Source organism: Bos indicus x Bos taurus, chromosome 20 (genome assembly GCF_003369695.1).
Source record: "Bos indicus x Bos taurus breed Angus x Brahman F1 hybrid chromosome 20, Bos_hybrid_MaternalHap_v2.0, whole genome shotgun sequence".
NCBI classification, from domain to species: Eukaryota; Metazoa; Chordata; class Mammalia; order Artiodactyla; family Bovidae; genus Bos; species Bos indicus x Bos taurus.
The window spans coordinates 7,691,340-7,708,368 of NC_040095.1; the positions used below are offsets into that span (position 1 = coordinate 7,691,340).

Consider the following 17,029-nt stretch of genomic DNA (forward strand, 5'->3'; position numbering starts at 1 on the left):
GTTTGATCCCTGGGTTGGGAAGATGCCCTGAAGGAGGGCATGGAAACCCACTTCAGTATTCTTGACTGGAGAATCCCCATGGATAGAGGAGCCTGGTGGGCTACAGTCTATGGGATTACAAAGAGTGGGACACAACTGAGCGACCAGCACACACACACACACACACACAATATATTGCTCTTGAACTCATACTGTATATTAGCCTCTGTGATGAAAAATGAAAAGGACAATAGCTTCAATTTCATGTAGTCATGACCACTGACCTCAACAGGGAGTAAGGACAAGACAGTAACTGATGCCCAGCCTTTTGTCGTCCAGCTTTTGTTGTCCAGCATCCCAGCCCACCTTTACATGCACATCCCAAGTAAGGCCTCCAGGTGGCAGCAGAGTACCATCTGCAGAACAACAGGGCCGCTGATGGAAATGTCAAAATGAGACAACTTCACCCTTCAAAAGCCTGCTGTTTAAGCACCAAAGTCCAAAACACTGTGTTAGGAGAAAGTTTCCGTCCTACTGCACAGATGCAGAAAACTGATGTGAAGCTCCTACTATAGTGTTTACCATATGAGAGCACAGCAAGTCTTCTGTTGTGAAATATATATACTCAAACTCTAAAAATTCAGTGACCCACCAACATGTTAAAAATAGAAAAAAAAAAAAAAAAGGAGAGAAACTAGAACTAAAGTTTCAACAGACACATCTGCACTGACAGCAAGAGAGCCACAGACATTTTTATTGCCCATCACTGGATATTACTTTAGAGCCATTTTAGACCACATACTCTTAAATGATATGAATTCTGCATCTCGAAAGAATTCTGCACCCATAGCGCTGATTCAGAAGAAGAATACACATTTTTTTCAGGGTTGCTGATGAAGAAATCTCTATGTCAGGTAATCCACCTGCAGCAACAAAGGGTGTGTTCACCTGGTAATCTGTTCAGAGTCCACCCCTGTGGGGTGTTTGGATTCCATCTCCCTGCCCCTCTCAAAAGGCTAATCTTCATATACAGCCAGCCTACATTTTCCTTCCAGTCTAAACCAATTCTGTTCAATATTCAAGCAAATAGTGCAAACTATGTTAAAACAGATGTCTTCATAGAATGTGTACTTTATCATTTTAAGAACTTCCAAAGCTATAAAGCCTTTATCTCAAAATCATTAAAAATACTTGTGACAATAATGTATCTTTAATCTAGAATGATACAGAACTACATCTTAGAGGTTTTAAAGAATTTGGCACTCCTTCCACTGGAGTTTAATTGCTCCAGCAGAGTTTCTGCTAAATGCCTAGGATCCTTTTACACTCAGCCATTGCACCACCAATTGCAGAGTGCAATCAAACTACTCATTGCTATAGCAACCTTCAGCGGATAATGGTATCAGTAAACCCAAGCTATTCTGTTTTAAAGGCCTATTAACCCTGGTGGCTCAGACAGTAAAGCGTCTGTTTACAATGCGAGAGACCCAGGTTCAATCCCTGGGTTGGGAAGATCCCCTGGAGAAGGAAATGGCAATCCACTCTAGTACGATTGCCTGGAAAATCCCATGGACAGAGGAGTCTGGTAGGCTACAGTCCATGGGGTCGCAAAGAGTCGGATACGACTGAGCGACTTCACTTACTTACTGAATCTTGCCTTCAAGGCCCACCCAGAAGTAAAGATCACCCCCTCCTAAATCAGACTTACCAAACATCATAAACATGTTCTTTATTGCCAAACTATAATAGAACAAGAAGTAATCTCTAATATTCATGTTCACCAGGGACACTGCACCAGCAAACAGGGTTTTCAACACAGGATGGAGTAGCTGTAAGATTAATATCAATGTCTTGTTAAGAAACAGATTAGCCTAACAGATCTCAATTCTGTGCACAAACCATACTGTCTCCTTTTGAGAAATGGGACCACAGAGGTTAGACTTAAGCAATGAGAAAGCTACATCAAAAATACGGGCTGCTCAGTATTCTTCAACTACAATTTGCTGTGCCGGCTGACCCCTACCCCAGGAAGAAGCAAAAAGAACCTGGATCAGAGGCAGCCAGACAACTACTGCAGCTTCCCTCCTACCTCAGGCTCAACTCTCTACAATCAAGTCCCCAGCTGGGTTAGACAAGAAGGGCGGCACCAAAAGCACAAAGGAAAAAAGAGTCATGCTCTCAGCTTGCTCTCCTGCCCCACCAATGCCCAAAAAAGGTCTCCCAGGGTGGTTCACAGTCTTGGAATGAATCCTCTTCTCCCAAAAGACTACAGGCACTGGGAAGGTTGGGTCCAATCAATTTAAGTCCATCACTTGCATCTCCAGGACCAAGCAGGGTGCCTTCCATACTACAGGTGCTGAACAAATGCTTCTTTCCTTGATTAGGATCCAATGGCCCAAAGTAACTGATGAGATAGAGTAGATCATTAGGGACAAGGGAAAGTTGGTCACTTTTTAAAATTACTGATCCAAACACTTTCAATACAAGCATTATTTCGTCACAACTTCTGAACTGCCAGGTTGATGAGACCGATAATGCCTTTCCCCTGGCTTCCCCCAACTCCTCCAGCTCCGCAAGGCCCAAGCCACCCTTTCCTCTCCAGTTACACACTGGAGTTTCACTAATAACTTCACTTCCATGAATCACCTTAATGTTTTATCCATGTGTGCATGTCTGATTCACAACTACTAGAGAATTACAATGGCAACAGGAAAAAATTTGAAAATATCTGTGACGTCTACCACTCTCAGTTCAGAGGTAATCATAACTCTGATCTTTTGTTTCAGTATCTCCATTATACCTTTTTCACTGAAGGAATTATAACTTTTTTTTCTTATTAGGAATACTAGCAAGAACTATCATTTGGCCTTCCCAGTATAAATGTAGACTAGAAGAAACAATGAGAGACTTATCCACAGCAATGTCAGCATGAGCCCTGTTGGTCCATGCGCTCCAACAGTCCTGCCAGTGCACCAAGCTCAACCTCAACCAGGTTCCCACTGTGGCCCAGGACAAGCAGTCAGGGAGAGGGCGTCAGGAGAGAAGCCCTCAAACAACTCTGAAACATCATCTTTTATGATATAATTTTTCTCTTTCTACTCTGCATTCTTTCAGAAAGAAATTAAAACACCTTTTTTTAAAAAAAAATACATACTGGGTTTTTTAATTTAAATGATTCATAACACTTTTTTGAGCCACAAAAGTAATTAAGAAAACTTGAAAGGGACTAAGAAAAACAATCTCTAAAACCACCACTAATGGCTTAGTATAGTCTCTTCACACATACACATAATTTGTAACTGTATATTTGTATTTGTGTGTGTATATATGTGTGCATGTGTGTGTGTATATATATATGTGTGTGTGTGTGTATATGTAACAGCTTTAAGGTATAATTCAATACCATACTACTCATCCATTTAAAGTATACAATTCAATGATTTTTAACATACTCAGAGTTGTGCAATCCTCACCACGACCAGTTTTAGAACATTTTCATCACCCCAACAAGAAACACCATATCCATTAACTCTCGCTACTCATTTCTCCCCAACCACCACCACTTCCGCCCGAGCCCTCAGTAACCACTAACTACTTTCTGTCTTAATGGATGTCATTTTGGATATTTCACATAATGGAATCGTACAATATAAGGTCTTTTGTAACTGGCTTCTTTCACCAAGCTTGTTGTCAAGGTCCATACACATCACAATCGTCAGGACCTCACCCCTTTTACCACCAAATACCATCTATCTCCATTGTATAGATAGATCGCATTTTTGTGTCTCCATTTCTCAGCTGAGGGACTTTTTGGATTGTTTCCACTTTTTTGGCAGTTATCAATAATGCCACTTTGAACATTTGTGTACAAGTTTAAGTAGATTTATGTTTTCATTTCTCTTGAGCATATATCTAGGAGTGTCATCACTGGGTCATATGACAGCTCTATGTTTAATATTTTTTATTTTATATATATATTTACATCTCCAGTGTGTACTCTCTCCTACCCCCAGCCCCATAAAATCTCAATCAGTCAAAAATTAAGTCATGAGGTTAAAAAAAAAAAAAAAAGGTATCCTCAGCCCCCAAATTTGGTTGCAACTATCAACTAAGCGGAAGCTCTAAGTCATTGTATTTCAAATTGAGGTTAGGACATAATTTTCTTGATTTACTCAACTGCTTGAATAAAATGAGGCAAAGTCATCTTTCAACAACATAAACAGGATTCAATTTTCTCTTAGGAATATTGTCATGTCCCTAAGATTTCACACTTGGATTATATTTCAATTCAGAAAAAATAAATAAATAAAAACTCCTTAATTATACCTTCAACTTGAGCTTATTTCAACCTTATCAGACTCCTCAGTTAATATGCTTAGTAAATGCTTGTCCTTCCCCGACTCCTGCTAATCTGACCTAGCTAGAGCAGAATGAGGCAAAACTGGCTGTACTCAGATGAGTTCTGAGAAATCCAAGATTCTTTCCAGCTCAAATTAGGATTCTTTAATTCTATGATGAACTGGGAGAGGTAAGATGGAGAATTTTTATGTGTCTGAGAAAATACTGAAAGTGAAAGTGAAGTCTCTCAGTCGTGTCTGACTCTTTGCAACCCTATGGACTGTAGCCTACCAGGCTCCTCCATCCATGGGATTTTCCAGGCAAGAATACTGGAGTGGGTTGCCATTTCCTTCTCCAGGGGATCTTCCCAACCCAGGGATCAAACCCAGGTCTCCTGCATTCCAGGCAGATTCTTTACCAGCTGAGCCACAAGGGAAGCCCGAGAAAATGCTAATACAAGCTGGAATCAAGATTGCCGGGATAAATATCAATAACCTCAGATATGCAGATGACACCACCCTTATGGCAGAAAGTGAAGAGGAACTAAAAAGCCTCTTGATGAAAGTGAAAGTGGAGAGTGAAAAAGTTGGCTTAAAGCTCAACATTCAGAAAACGAAGATTATGGCATCTGGTCCTATCACTTCATGGGAAATAGATGGGGAACAGTGGAAACAGTGTCAGACTTTATTTTTCTAGGCTCCAAAATCACTGCAGATGGTGACTGCAGCCATGAAATTAAAAGACGCTTACTCCTTGGAAGGAAAGTTATGACCAACCTAGATAGCATATTCAAAAGCAGAGACATTACTTTGCCAACAAAGGTCCATCTAGTGACGGCTATGGTTTTTCCTGTGGTCATGTATGGATGTGAGAGTTGGACTGTAAAGAAGGCTGAGCGCCGAAGAATTGATGCTTTTGAACTGTGGTGTTGGAGAAGACTCTTGAGAGTCCCTTGGACTGCAAGAAGATCCAACCAGTCCATTCTGAAGGAGATCAGCCCTGGGATTTCTTTGGAAGGACTGATGCTAAAGCTGAAACTCCAGTCCTTTGGCCACCTCATGCGAAGAGTTGACTCATTGGAAAAGACTCTGATGCTGGGAGGGATTGGGGGCAAGAGGAGAAGGGGATGACAGAGGATGAGATGGCTGGATGGCATCACTGACTCAACTGACGTGAGTCTGGGTGAACTCTGGGAGTTAGTGATGGACAGGCAGGCCTGGCGTGCTGCGATTCATGGGGTTGCAAAGAGTCGGACACGACTGAGTGACTGATCTGATCTGATTGTAATAATACACAAAATGGACATTATATCAGCTTGGTATCTTATTTTAACCCTTGGACTTCTAATGATGAAACTGATTCTTTTCTGGGGACAGGTGGGAGAAAGTGGACTGGCAAAGTCAGATACTAAAAGAAACAGAGAGAAGGCTGAACTCCCTGTCAAATGAAAGAAACACAGATGACTTCCTGGGGTTACGAAGTACATTCTCTGGGTGTGATTGGTAATTGTCTTGCAAATGCCCAAGTACCTGACTTCAAGGTAAACAACGCTGACCAAGCCCTTGGATGGACATTTCACAATGGGGTTAAAATAAGAGCTGTGTTCCCAGCTGAGTAATCACCCCTGCAGAACAGCCTTTGCAAGGGCTATCCTAAATCCCCAACGCCTCAGGCCCCAGCCATCCTAGATAAAGGATCTGCATCTTGACAAGACACTGGAACCATATTCAACAGTTCCAAAAAGATACACAAAGCCACAGTATTTAAAACGAAAAAATCTTGGAAAGGAAAGTCTGCATGGATAAAACACCTCTTGGTTTTCCCAATAATATTTCACAGGGGAGGTTCAAATAAGGAGAATCGATCAAATGATTTGGCTCCTGTGTGAAATACAAAAGAAAAAAGTTGGTACAAATGAATCTATCTACAAAACGGAAATATAGTTACAGATAAAACAGACTTATTGGTACCAGGGGGAAGAAGGGGAGGGATAAACTGGAAGACTGGGATTTACATAAACATACTACTGGATATAAAACAGATAACTAGTAAGAACATACTGTATAGCGCAGTACTCTACTCAATGCTCTGTAATGGCCTGTATGCGAAAGACTCCATGATAGAGGGGATGTATGTACACGTGTAACTGATTCACTTGACTGTCTGCCTGAAACAAACACAACATTGTAAATCAACTATACTTTAGTAAAACCTCTTGTACATGTATAACTAATTCACTTGACTGTCCACCTGAAACAAACACATTATAAATCAACTATACTTTAATAAAACCTTTTTAGAAAAAAGGAGAACCCACCACACAACACCCTCTTCCCGCATCACTCATAGCACACAGAGAAGAGCTGCACCCCCATCTAAAGAACGCTCAAGCGAAAGATCTGCTCACCCGGTCACTGCGACATGAAGAGCTATGCCCTGATATCGCGACGCACATGATCACCACCAAGTCCAGCCGCACGCTGTAACTCACACTCATCTCGAGACAGCGTTGGCTAAGCATCCCTGGTTAGATACTGGTCAAGGTGCCCCACCTGTATTTTCTCATTTAAACCTTATTTTGAAGGAAGTATGAAATGACACTCCCACTCCATTTTCCACAAAAGGAAACACAGCGGAGTCCCTTGCATCCTGTTGAGCAGTCAGCTCATGGCAGAGCTGAGGTTTTGAGCAGAGGCTGCTTGTTGCTGGTGTGTCATCAAGACATGTCTCTGCATGTGGGTCACAACCTCTCATCATAGCAGACAGGTCAGTCATGTGGAAAACAGCTCACTTCTAGGCAAGGACTCCAGTTTTGCACTTTTCCATTGTACAAAAGCTGGAGAGGACTCCAGAGCAGCAGTCCAAAGTCTAAGCATACAAATGTTCTGTGACAGAAGGGTGGCGGGTATCTACAGCATGGTGGGTAAGACCGTACCCACCTGAGTCCTGACTGCCCGAGCAAGCTGTCACCTCACACAAGTTACGTGACCCCTCTCTGCTACCACCTCCTTGTGGCCCCAATGTGACTCCTGACTCCCAAAAGTGTCCCTCTCCAGGGCCACGGGGAGGTGTGCTCTGCGAGTGTGCAAACTTAGCTCGGCTCCCAGCAGCACACCCAGCACCTCGAGCAGTGCCTGTCCCTCCACAGAGACGCGAGAGGAAGTCAGAGCAAGCACACTCCTTGAGATGAAGGGTTTTTTCTCTTGGTCCTTTTGGGGACCTGCTTCATGACCAGTAAGGAGCACAGTGCCTGGCAGAGTGGAGCACTCATCAGAGGCTCACTGAGCAGTAAGTCAGTGGGTGTGCAGGGTGCCTGCCTGCTGCCTAGATCGGCTCTTGCATGTGGACCCCCGGCCCCTCCGCCTTCCGCACGAGACAGCGAGCGGGAAGCCCCTCTGAGCTGGCTGAAACTGCCACCCCGGCCCTGAAGGAGACAATTCCTCCCTCTCCCTTGGTGTCTGGCATTCAGGTTCCAAGCCCAACTCCCTATTTCCTTGTTAAAGAGAATGTGCAAGATAATTTGTGGTAAGAAGGAAACAATGTAAAAGACCAGTCGCGTAAAATTTGAGACAATTACACAGGGCTTTTTAAAACGGCAAAATAATAGAAGCAAATGGATTCACATAGTGGTCAGTAGTGTTGCAATGGCTGTATTTTATAGCCCCATACAATCTAGGCAGGTAACAGCCTCCCAAACAACATTAAAAAGTACAGTGGGCTGTGTGAGCTCAGCATTCAAGATGACCATGAGTACAGTTTTAAAAATGCCTTCCAATCCCCTTCTCGGTGTGAGAATTATATACTAAGATATGGACAGAATCCACATGATGGACAAAAGAGAGGACATAATAAGCTTGAGAAAGGGCAGAATCAGGAGAGATGAAGAGTAACATTCCCAAAGCACCTTCCACAGATCATTTTCATAAGATGTTGAAAATGAAGAAAAAGGGAATTCTCCCATGATCACGTCAGAGAACTCCTGGGTTAAAGAAGAAACACAGGTTTCTTGACTACAAGACTTACTAGAACCTACAAAACATTAAATGTATTCTTGATTTGCAAAGTCGCAAAGAGTCGGACACAGCTGAGCAACTGACACACAATTTCCAACAGAGGGGTTTCATGTGCAGCATCTCTACTTATTTGGACAAAGAATTCTTATTCTTCAGAGCATTTTCCAAGGTTGGTATTCTATACAATGCTCCTTAGGAACTACTAGAATAGGAGATCAAATGAGGACAAAGATGCCAAGAGACAAAATGGAGTCAGTTGGTGGATCAATACACACTAATAATTAGCTTATTCCTCCAAGCATAGTGAAAATGAGTGACCTTTTGGCCATTTATTTCATTTGCAATAACATCTCATCATTCTGGGAGAACAATTACAATCATGAAATTATGGAAACATAATTGATTCAGAGACAATAATAAAAACATTTATCACAGTAATAGGGAAAAGTATATTTCTAAGTTAAAGCTATTATTGTCTTTTAATCAATGGTAGCTATAGATAGACACTTAAAACATCCCCCTATACCCCAGGAGGAGTAGAAAAACATGGTCTATTAAGAATCTTCTATGATATCTCAAAGGGAAAGTTTACTTTGGGGGCTTAAAGGCAGGGAAAAAATCAAGCTCTTACACTCAAAAGGTTTTGTTCTTCCAGCTGAGTTGCCTGCAGGCTTTTGAATGAAGAAAAACAAATTGGAGGTTTTCATTTTAGCTAAATACTGCCCTCTGCCGGAATGTACACACAGCTTCTAACATGTTTATAACAAGGGTATAAACATCCAAGCACTGTCTATAAGGTCTGTAAAATACACACATTAATTACTTGGCATTAGAGAACTTGTGTTTGTATCCAAATTCTTTTGCTTATTGATTGAGTGATTTCGGTCCAGCTGGCAGCCAGGTATATTAATATGGCTGACCCTGGGGCCCACCAAATTCAACCTCTATAAAACTGAGTACTTATTTTGACATGATCCTGCTTCTTATAAGGCCTATCCTACTCGGCGACACACCAGGGATGGAAGAATCACCCTTCTCCCTCACCACTGACACCCACCTGACACCCTACACCTTCAGGACAGTCCCCCTCCATCCCTCCATCTCCAATCTCCTCCCACTGCTCTGGCGCAGACCCTCTTCCGCATCCCATGTGGCAGCCCCCGGCCCGTCTAACCCATTCTCCACAGTCTCGAAGAGTGCACTTCCTAAATAACAACCTGAACTAATTTGCTTAAAACAGTTTCCAGAGCTGTCAGGGTGGAGTTCCGATTCCTTGCCTTGTGTACAAGCCCTGCAGATCTGCCACCCTTGCAGGCCTATGTTCCTGGCATCTCTCTCTCTCTCTCTCTCTCTCTCTCTCTCTCTCACACACACACACACACACACACACACACACACACACCCCCCCTATACTCCAGGGCCAAAAAGCGGCCTGCATTTTCCCCAGTGCATTATCTGGCTCAGGACTCTGTACTGTACATATTCCTATTGTCTAGAATTCCCTTCCCTCTCTTAGATCACAGCACTGGGGTCACCTCCACCAAGCAGCTTTCCCTGGCCACTCCACCATCACAGGCCACAAAGTTCTCTCAGTGTTCTTTGCCTACGACTCCTGAAGCACTTATAATGTGCCGGGACAGCTTGTTTTACCGTGCCAGTTCCAAATTGTCAACTCCATCTTTTACTATTTTTTTTTAAATACTGAAAGTATAATATTTTTAAATAGTAAAAATATAAAATAGCAAAAACATCTTCTATTATTGTGATTATGTAACTATTACATGATATCATTGTATCATGATTGGTCAACAGAAAATAATAGAATTCTATATCACTAAAACTACCATTTAATACAGAAACCTGTAATCACTTTTTAAAATCAGACGCATAATAGAATTACCTTGGAATTTCTTGAAAAATACAAATGCCTAAGTACTGCTACTTTTCTCCAAAGCTCCAGATGTCTTTCTGATGAGCAGCCATGTTTAAAAACAACTGGACAATATGATGATCGTTTACTTTTATCTAGTTTGCTTCTCTTGTTCTGTTCCACATTCAGTGCTCCCATTTCATTACGTTTCCCAATTTCTGTCTCTTTTTGTTGTTGTTGTTGTTGTTCTTTCTCAAGCCTTTTTCAAAAGTAGTAGAAAAGCTTTCGGATACATATGTGTATACAGTATGTATAATATAATGCATATTTTAGAAAATTTATGAATTTTTGCCTAGCTAGAAAAATTATGACATTTTGATTCCACTTGTTTGACTTAGTATGAATAGAATGTTAGATTTCTAATTTATTTTCACTGAAAACTTTGATATAGTTCCATGTATTTGGCATCCGGTATTACTGCTAAAAGTCTAGAAAATTTATTATCTTAGTGATTTTTTAAAAGTTTGAATAAGGCTTGAAACTTCTAATCCAATTCTGAGAATATAAAAAAGTACTACACTGTTAAAAAAAAAAAAAAAAAAAAAAAAAACCCAGGAAGTTAACGAGTGATATAGTATTATTAAGTAAAGTACAAATATTTTTCAAATTTCACAAAATTTTATGCTGCTGCTGCTGCTAAGTCGCTTCAGTCGTGTCCGACTCTGTGCGACCCCATAGACGTCAGCCCACCAGGCTCCACCGTCCCTGGGATTCTCCAGAAAAGAACACTGGAGTGGGTTGCCATTTCCTTCTCCAATGCATGAAAGTGAAAAGTGAAAGTGAAGTCGCTCAGTCCTGTCCGACTCTTAGCGACCCCATGGACTGCAGCCCATAGTGTCTACTATTTGTTTTCATATGTTATTCAAGTATTTAACTGTATTGAGCAGCTTCAGCTGCATGCAACAAATTCTGATAAATTCTCTTTTCATTTTTATTCTATTACAAATATTTTCCAATGTTCCCTGTTATGGCTTCTTAGATACACTCATCATTTAAAAGTGGACATTTAATTTCCAAATACAGGGGATTTTCTTTAAAGTATCTTTAATATTAATTTCTCTTTTGGTACTAATTTCTCATTTAAATGCTTTCTCTGCAATCACTTTCTGTGTTTTTCTCATTCTAACTTTATTGAGTCTTTCAATGGCTAAGTCAAAGATCTCTTTTCGTAAATGTCATACTGCACTTGAAAATATGTGGATTATTTTCAGATATCTTTTGATGTTGATTTCCAATATAATTCCATGGTGATAAGAGAAGAGACTCTGTATTATTTCAATACCTCTAGACCATGAAATTTTTTCACCTTGTTTTATGTCCCTGGATATGTTCCAGTGTCTCTGAGTTTACAGTCTCCAGGAATTTGAACAGAATTTGTATCCTACTATTGTGTGAAAATTGTATAAATCTTAATTATGTTGAGTTGGTTTATAGTGCTTTTCAGGTCTACTATATCCTACTTCTCTGTATAGTCATTCTATTAATTTTTGAGAGCTTGATATTGAAACTCCAACTAAAAATCTTAATTTATCTACTTAAAAAACAATTGTAATATATAATGGAACCATATATAACCGTATTCTGTTTGTTCCAAGTCTCCTGTAAATGGGTTATCATACTTTCATAACTTAAAAAAGAGATTTTTTTTTTAAACTGGACTTGTCACTAGGACTTGCCAACAGATCAGATCTACTTGTGTGTGTTAAAGGGGAAAGAACCTAAACTGAAGTAGAGATCACATGCCCTAATAAGGTGCCAAGTTGGAGAAAACAAGAAAGTATCATATTCTACAAATAAGCTGGATGTTACATGCAAGTGTGCCATCAACACGACTCCTTGTTATGATGTGGAACAGGGTATTGAGGATGCATTTTCAAACACACACCTCTTGCTGTGGACACCCACCTCGAGCAGATTCAGACATTCAGCCTCTGAAGCGTCATCCGCGACGTGAACCACTGTGGAGGACAGCCTGGGTTGGGTGGGGCCGCCTGGACCCTGAAGACACTCAGCACCCCTCACCACTCACCTCTGCACAGCGGCGGAGCTCCCCGGACCCCACGACAATCAGGACACCCTCACAACCTCCATCCTCTAGGACCCACTTGCCCAGCACAGAGCAGAGGCTCCACAGAGGTGGAACGAGCTGGAGAACGGGAGAGTGAAGGAGGACTGAATGGAACAGACTGACCTTGGTAATGAGGGGAACGCCCTCTGAATGTCAGGAGAGGCCCCCCAAGCACTGTGGGAGGAAACCAGTAAATGTGACTGAGTAAAAAGTGGAAACGCACAGTACCTTTGGTCAGTGCTGCTGAAGGAACTCTGGGCCCTGCGGCCCCAGAGCAACCTACTCTTGCCTCCGAGTCCATCAGCTCCTGCTCTCCTTCTCCACACACTTCAACTCGCAATTGACTAGAGAATGCTGAGCACTTTCTGAGTTCCCCAGGTGGGGAAGGAGCATGCATACCTTCTTCAGTTTCTGCAGCGCTGGAGGGCATATCTGGTTTCTCCTCTGACGTGCCTTCTTGCTCTTCAAGAGCCTAAGAAAGGCAGGGAAAAAAAAAATCACTGAAAGCTGTTTGAGGCTTCAGATATGCAGCAAGAGATGCAGATCACAATCAAGGATCTGAGAGGTGAAACAGCCAGAGGCAAAGCCAGGGGAGGTGGGGGCAGATGGGGTGTCGGGGAACATGAAACAGCAGCCTGCATAACGTAAGAGATGGTGGAAGGAACCCGAGACAAGGGCCAAAACTGTCTCCGCTAGTGGTTCTCACTGCTTCCCGGATCACACCACCAGAAGGTTCTCAGGAGCATGAGACATGAACCAAAAGGGGGACAGAGAAGAGCAAAGCTTGAAATCAGTACGAAGGGCTGCTGCTTTATGCATCTGCCTGCCTAGACTCCCATCCACACCCTAAGACACAGGGATCAGGGGCCTGGAGAGTAGGGGGAAACACTAATACAGAGAGGACCACTGATACATGTAGGACCCAGGATGAGCATAAGCCAAGGGTTGCATGTTGGCACAGGCAGGATCAGGCTGCTCCTGGCCAAGACTGGGTCATGAGCTGTAGACAGAATGAGGCTACCCTTACAGCCCTCTGTACTTCCTTTTCAAATGGATTCCACACAGTCAATGAAAATGTGAAGAGACAGAATTATGTGTTGATGTGTCAAAAACTATCCAAGCCTGCAACAGCACATGTTCCAAAACAAATACATGGGCGAACTGGGGCGGGCAACCCTCCAACCGACAGAGACCCCTAAACCATCTCCCCACCCTCCGCCCTGGGCACGCTTTTCAGCTCAGCGCATCAAGTGCTTATTCATGACGATGTCAGAGCATCTTTTTGAGGCCAGAGCAAAAAGAACAGGAAAATATACATAACTGACCAAATCACAAAGAGGCAGGGAACAAGCAGTCCCCAGTCACCCAGCCTCTGTGGCTATTACCTGTCCCTAGCCTGACTCCCAGGACACCGTACTCACTCTTAGGGCCCATGATGGAATGAATGGATGAACCAGAGCAGGTATGTCTGGGGAGGTACTAAGGAAACGACAGGATGAGGGAAAGCGTTAGTTGCAAAATTGTGTCCTGCTGTTTGCAACCCCATGGAATGTAGCCCGCCAGGCTCCTCTGTCCATAGGATTATCCAGGCACAAGTACTGGAGTGGATAGCCATTCCCTCCTTCAGGGGATCCTCCCAGCTGAACCCAGGTCTCCCTCATTGCAGGCAGATTCCTTACCATCTGGGTCACCAGGGGAGCCTCACAGGGTGAGTACCTGGGGTTAAAGAGGACTGGCCACACAGGTTCAAGGCCGAAGATGGCCCCTGACTCCACGTGTTTACCTGGGGGTCAGCCTTAACCCCCAAACCCTAGTCTCAAAGGCAACTGGCAAGTCTATGCAAAATGACATCAGGCAATGATAGTTTCTTATTGCAAAATAAGGAAATACTTCTTTTTTAAATGGGGTGAAAGTTATGACCAACCTAGATAGCATATTCCGGAGAAGGCAATGGCACCCCATTCCAATACTCTTGCCTGGAAAATCCCATGGACGGAGGAGCCTGAGAGGCTGCAGTCCATGGAGTTGCTAAGAGTCAGATATGACTGAGAGACTTCACTTTTACTTTTCACTTTCATGCATTGGAGAAGGAAATGGCAACCTACTCCAGTGTTCTTGCCTGGAGAATCCCAGGGACGGGGGAGCCTGGTGGGCCACCGTCTATGGGGTCACACAGAGTCAGACACGACTGAAGCGACTTAGCAGCAGCAGATAGCATATTCAAAAGCAGAGACATTACTTTGCCAACAAAGGTTCGTCTAGTCAAGGCTATAGTTTTTCCTGTGGTCATGTATGGATGTGAGAGTTGGACTGTGAAGGAAGCTGAGTGCCAGAGAATTGATGCTTTTGAACTGTGGTGTTGGAGAAGACTCTTTAGAGTCCCTTGGACTGCAAGGAGATCCAACCAGTCCATTCTGAAGATCAGCCCTGGGATTTCTTTGGAAGGAATGATTCTAGAGCTGAAACTCCAGTACTTTGGCCACCTCATGAGAAGAGTTGACTCATTGGAAAAGACTCTGATGCTGGGAGGGGTTGGGGGCAAGAGGAAAAGGGGACGACAGAGGATGAGATGGCTGGATGGCATCACTGACTCGATGGATGTGAGTTTGAGTGAACTCCGGGAGTTGGTGATGGACAGGGAGGCCTGGCGTGCTGTGATTCATGGGGTCGCAAAGAGTCGGACATGACTGAGCGACTGATCTGATCTGATCTGATTAAAACTTAATTTTTATTCCCGTAATTTTGGATACAACTTCAGAACACTTATATTTCCCAGCCGTCTTATACATTAATTTTAGCCAAGTTCTAAAACTAAATTATTAGTATTCAATTAACATAAAAAGCTTTGTTATGCAGAAAGAACAAAAACATGATTAAAGATATTGCTAATATTTTGCCTACTGCTTAATTTCCTAATAACTACCTTTACACTTTGGATATTTAACACAAACCTGTCATTTTCAGCATTTAATATTTATTACAAATGATCAGTCTACCAGTGTCAGCTATAAGATCATGTAATAACATGAATCTGTTACAACTCAGAACAAGGACTGCTTCTGAATGGGATCACCATCACCTGCACAGGTCTTCTATCCTGTAGAGCAAACTCCAGTTTCTGCAGCAGGTTTTATTGTCGTCACACTAGAAGGCTCCAGATAACTGAGCAATGCCTGAACCCAGACCCGGAAGCTGCCTCGAGAACAAATGAGTCTCTCAAAGCAAAGTCACTGTCTATAGCTATTACATAAAAATAGACTTTTAGACGTCTAAGATTTAATAAATAAATATTTCATTACACTATATATAATTTTACATGTTAACCTAAACTGTAAAACTTTAGTGTGGACAGCCTATATGATGATCACTACCTGCTTACATTTACCTGGACTCGTCCAACTGGCTATAAATGAGATGTTCCCACAACCCCCTCCTTGTGTTCAATTAATTCACTAGAGCAGCTCACAGACATAGAAACATTTTACTTACTAGCTTCCAGGTTTATTATCAGCTCAGTTCAGTTCAGTCACTCAGTCGTGTCCAACTCTTTGAGACCCCATTAACTGCAGCACACCAGGCCTCCCTGTCCATCACCAACTCCTGGAGTCCACCCAAACCCATGTCCATTGAGTCGGTGATGCCATCCACCCATCTCATCCTCTGTTGTCCCCTTCTTCTCCTGCCCTCAGTCTTTCCCAGCATTAAGATCTTTTCAAATGAGTCAGCTCTTCGCATCAGGTGGCCAAAAGATTGGACTTTCAGCTTCAACATCAGTCCTTCCAGTGAACACCCAGGACTGATCTCCTTTAGGATGGACTGGTTGGACCTCCTTGCAGTCCAAGGGACTCTCAAGAGTCTTCTCCAACACCACAGTTCAAAAGTATCAATTCTCCGGCACTCAGCTTTCTTTATAGTCCAACTCTCACATCCATACATGACCACTGGAAAAACCACAGCCTTGACTAGACAGTCCTTTGTTGACAAAGTAATGTCTGTGCTTTTTAATATGCTGTCTAGGTTGGTCATAAATTTCCTTCCAAGGACCAAGCATCTTTTAATTTCATGGCTGCAGTCACCATCTACAGTGATTCTGGAGCCCAGAAAAATAAAGTCAGCCACTGTTTCCCCATCTATCTGCCATGAAGTGATAGGACTGGATGCCATGATCTTAGTTTTCTGAATGTTGAGCTTTAAGCCAACTTTTTCACTCTCCTCTTTCACTTTCATCAAGAGACTCTTTAGTTCTTCACTTTCTGCCATAAGGGTGGTGTCGTCTGCATATCTGAGGTTATTGATAAATACATGGTAACTCTAATAATATAGCTATATATATAAGAGAATATAACTCAGGAATAACCAGATGGAAGAGATGTACAGGGCAGGGTCTGAGGAAAGGGCACAGAGCTTCTGTGCCGCTCCAAGCAGGCCAGTCACCCAGCACTTCCAACCAGTTCCCCAACTGGAAAGATCTCCGAATCCAGTCCTCTGGGGTTTTAATGAAGGCTTGCTTTATTAAGAAGGCATGCTGCTGCTGCTGCTGCTATGTCACTTCAGTCGTGTCTGACTCTGTGCGACCCCATAGACGGCAGCCCACCAGGCTCCCCGCTAGACGAAGTCTTTGTCCTTGGGTGATGAAACTATACCTTCAGGTCCTCTCCCCTCCCTGAAGGTCGAGGAGGTAGGACTGAAAGTGGGTGGGTC

At 42.8% G+C, this 17,029-nt stretch overlaps 1 protein-coding gene across 11 annotated transcripts in view; it reads right to left on the bottom strand.

Annotated features, from left to right (window-relative positions):
* Positions 1-17,029, bottom strand: part of ARHGEF28 (Rho guanine nucleotide exchange factor 28) — a 339,789-nt gene that overhangs the window by 158,460 nt on the left and 164,300 nt on the right. For 9 of the 11 annotated variants that reach the window (XR_003507199.1, XM_027520360.1, XM_027520357.1 and 6 more), the window contains one exon: positions 12,728-12,800. Coding sequence is in view for 10 of the 11 variants with exons in the window: in XM_027520360.1 (XP_027376161.1) it covers positions 12,728-12,800 (73 nt within the window). In the remaining variant the exon portion in view is untranslated. The other 2 variants (XM_027520366.1, XM_027520364.1) reach the window with 1 other exon arrangement.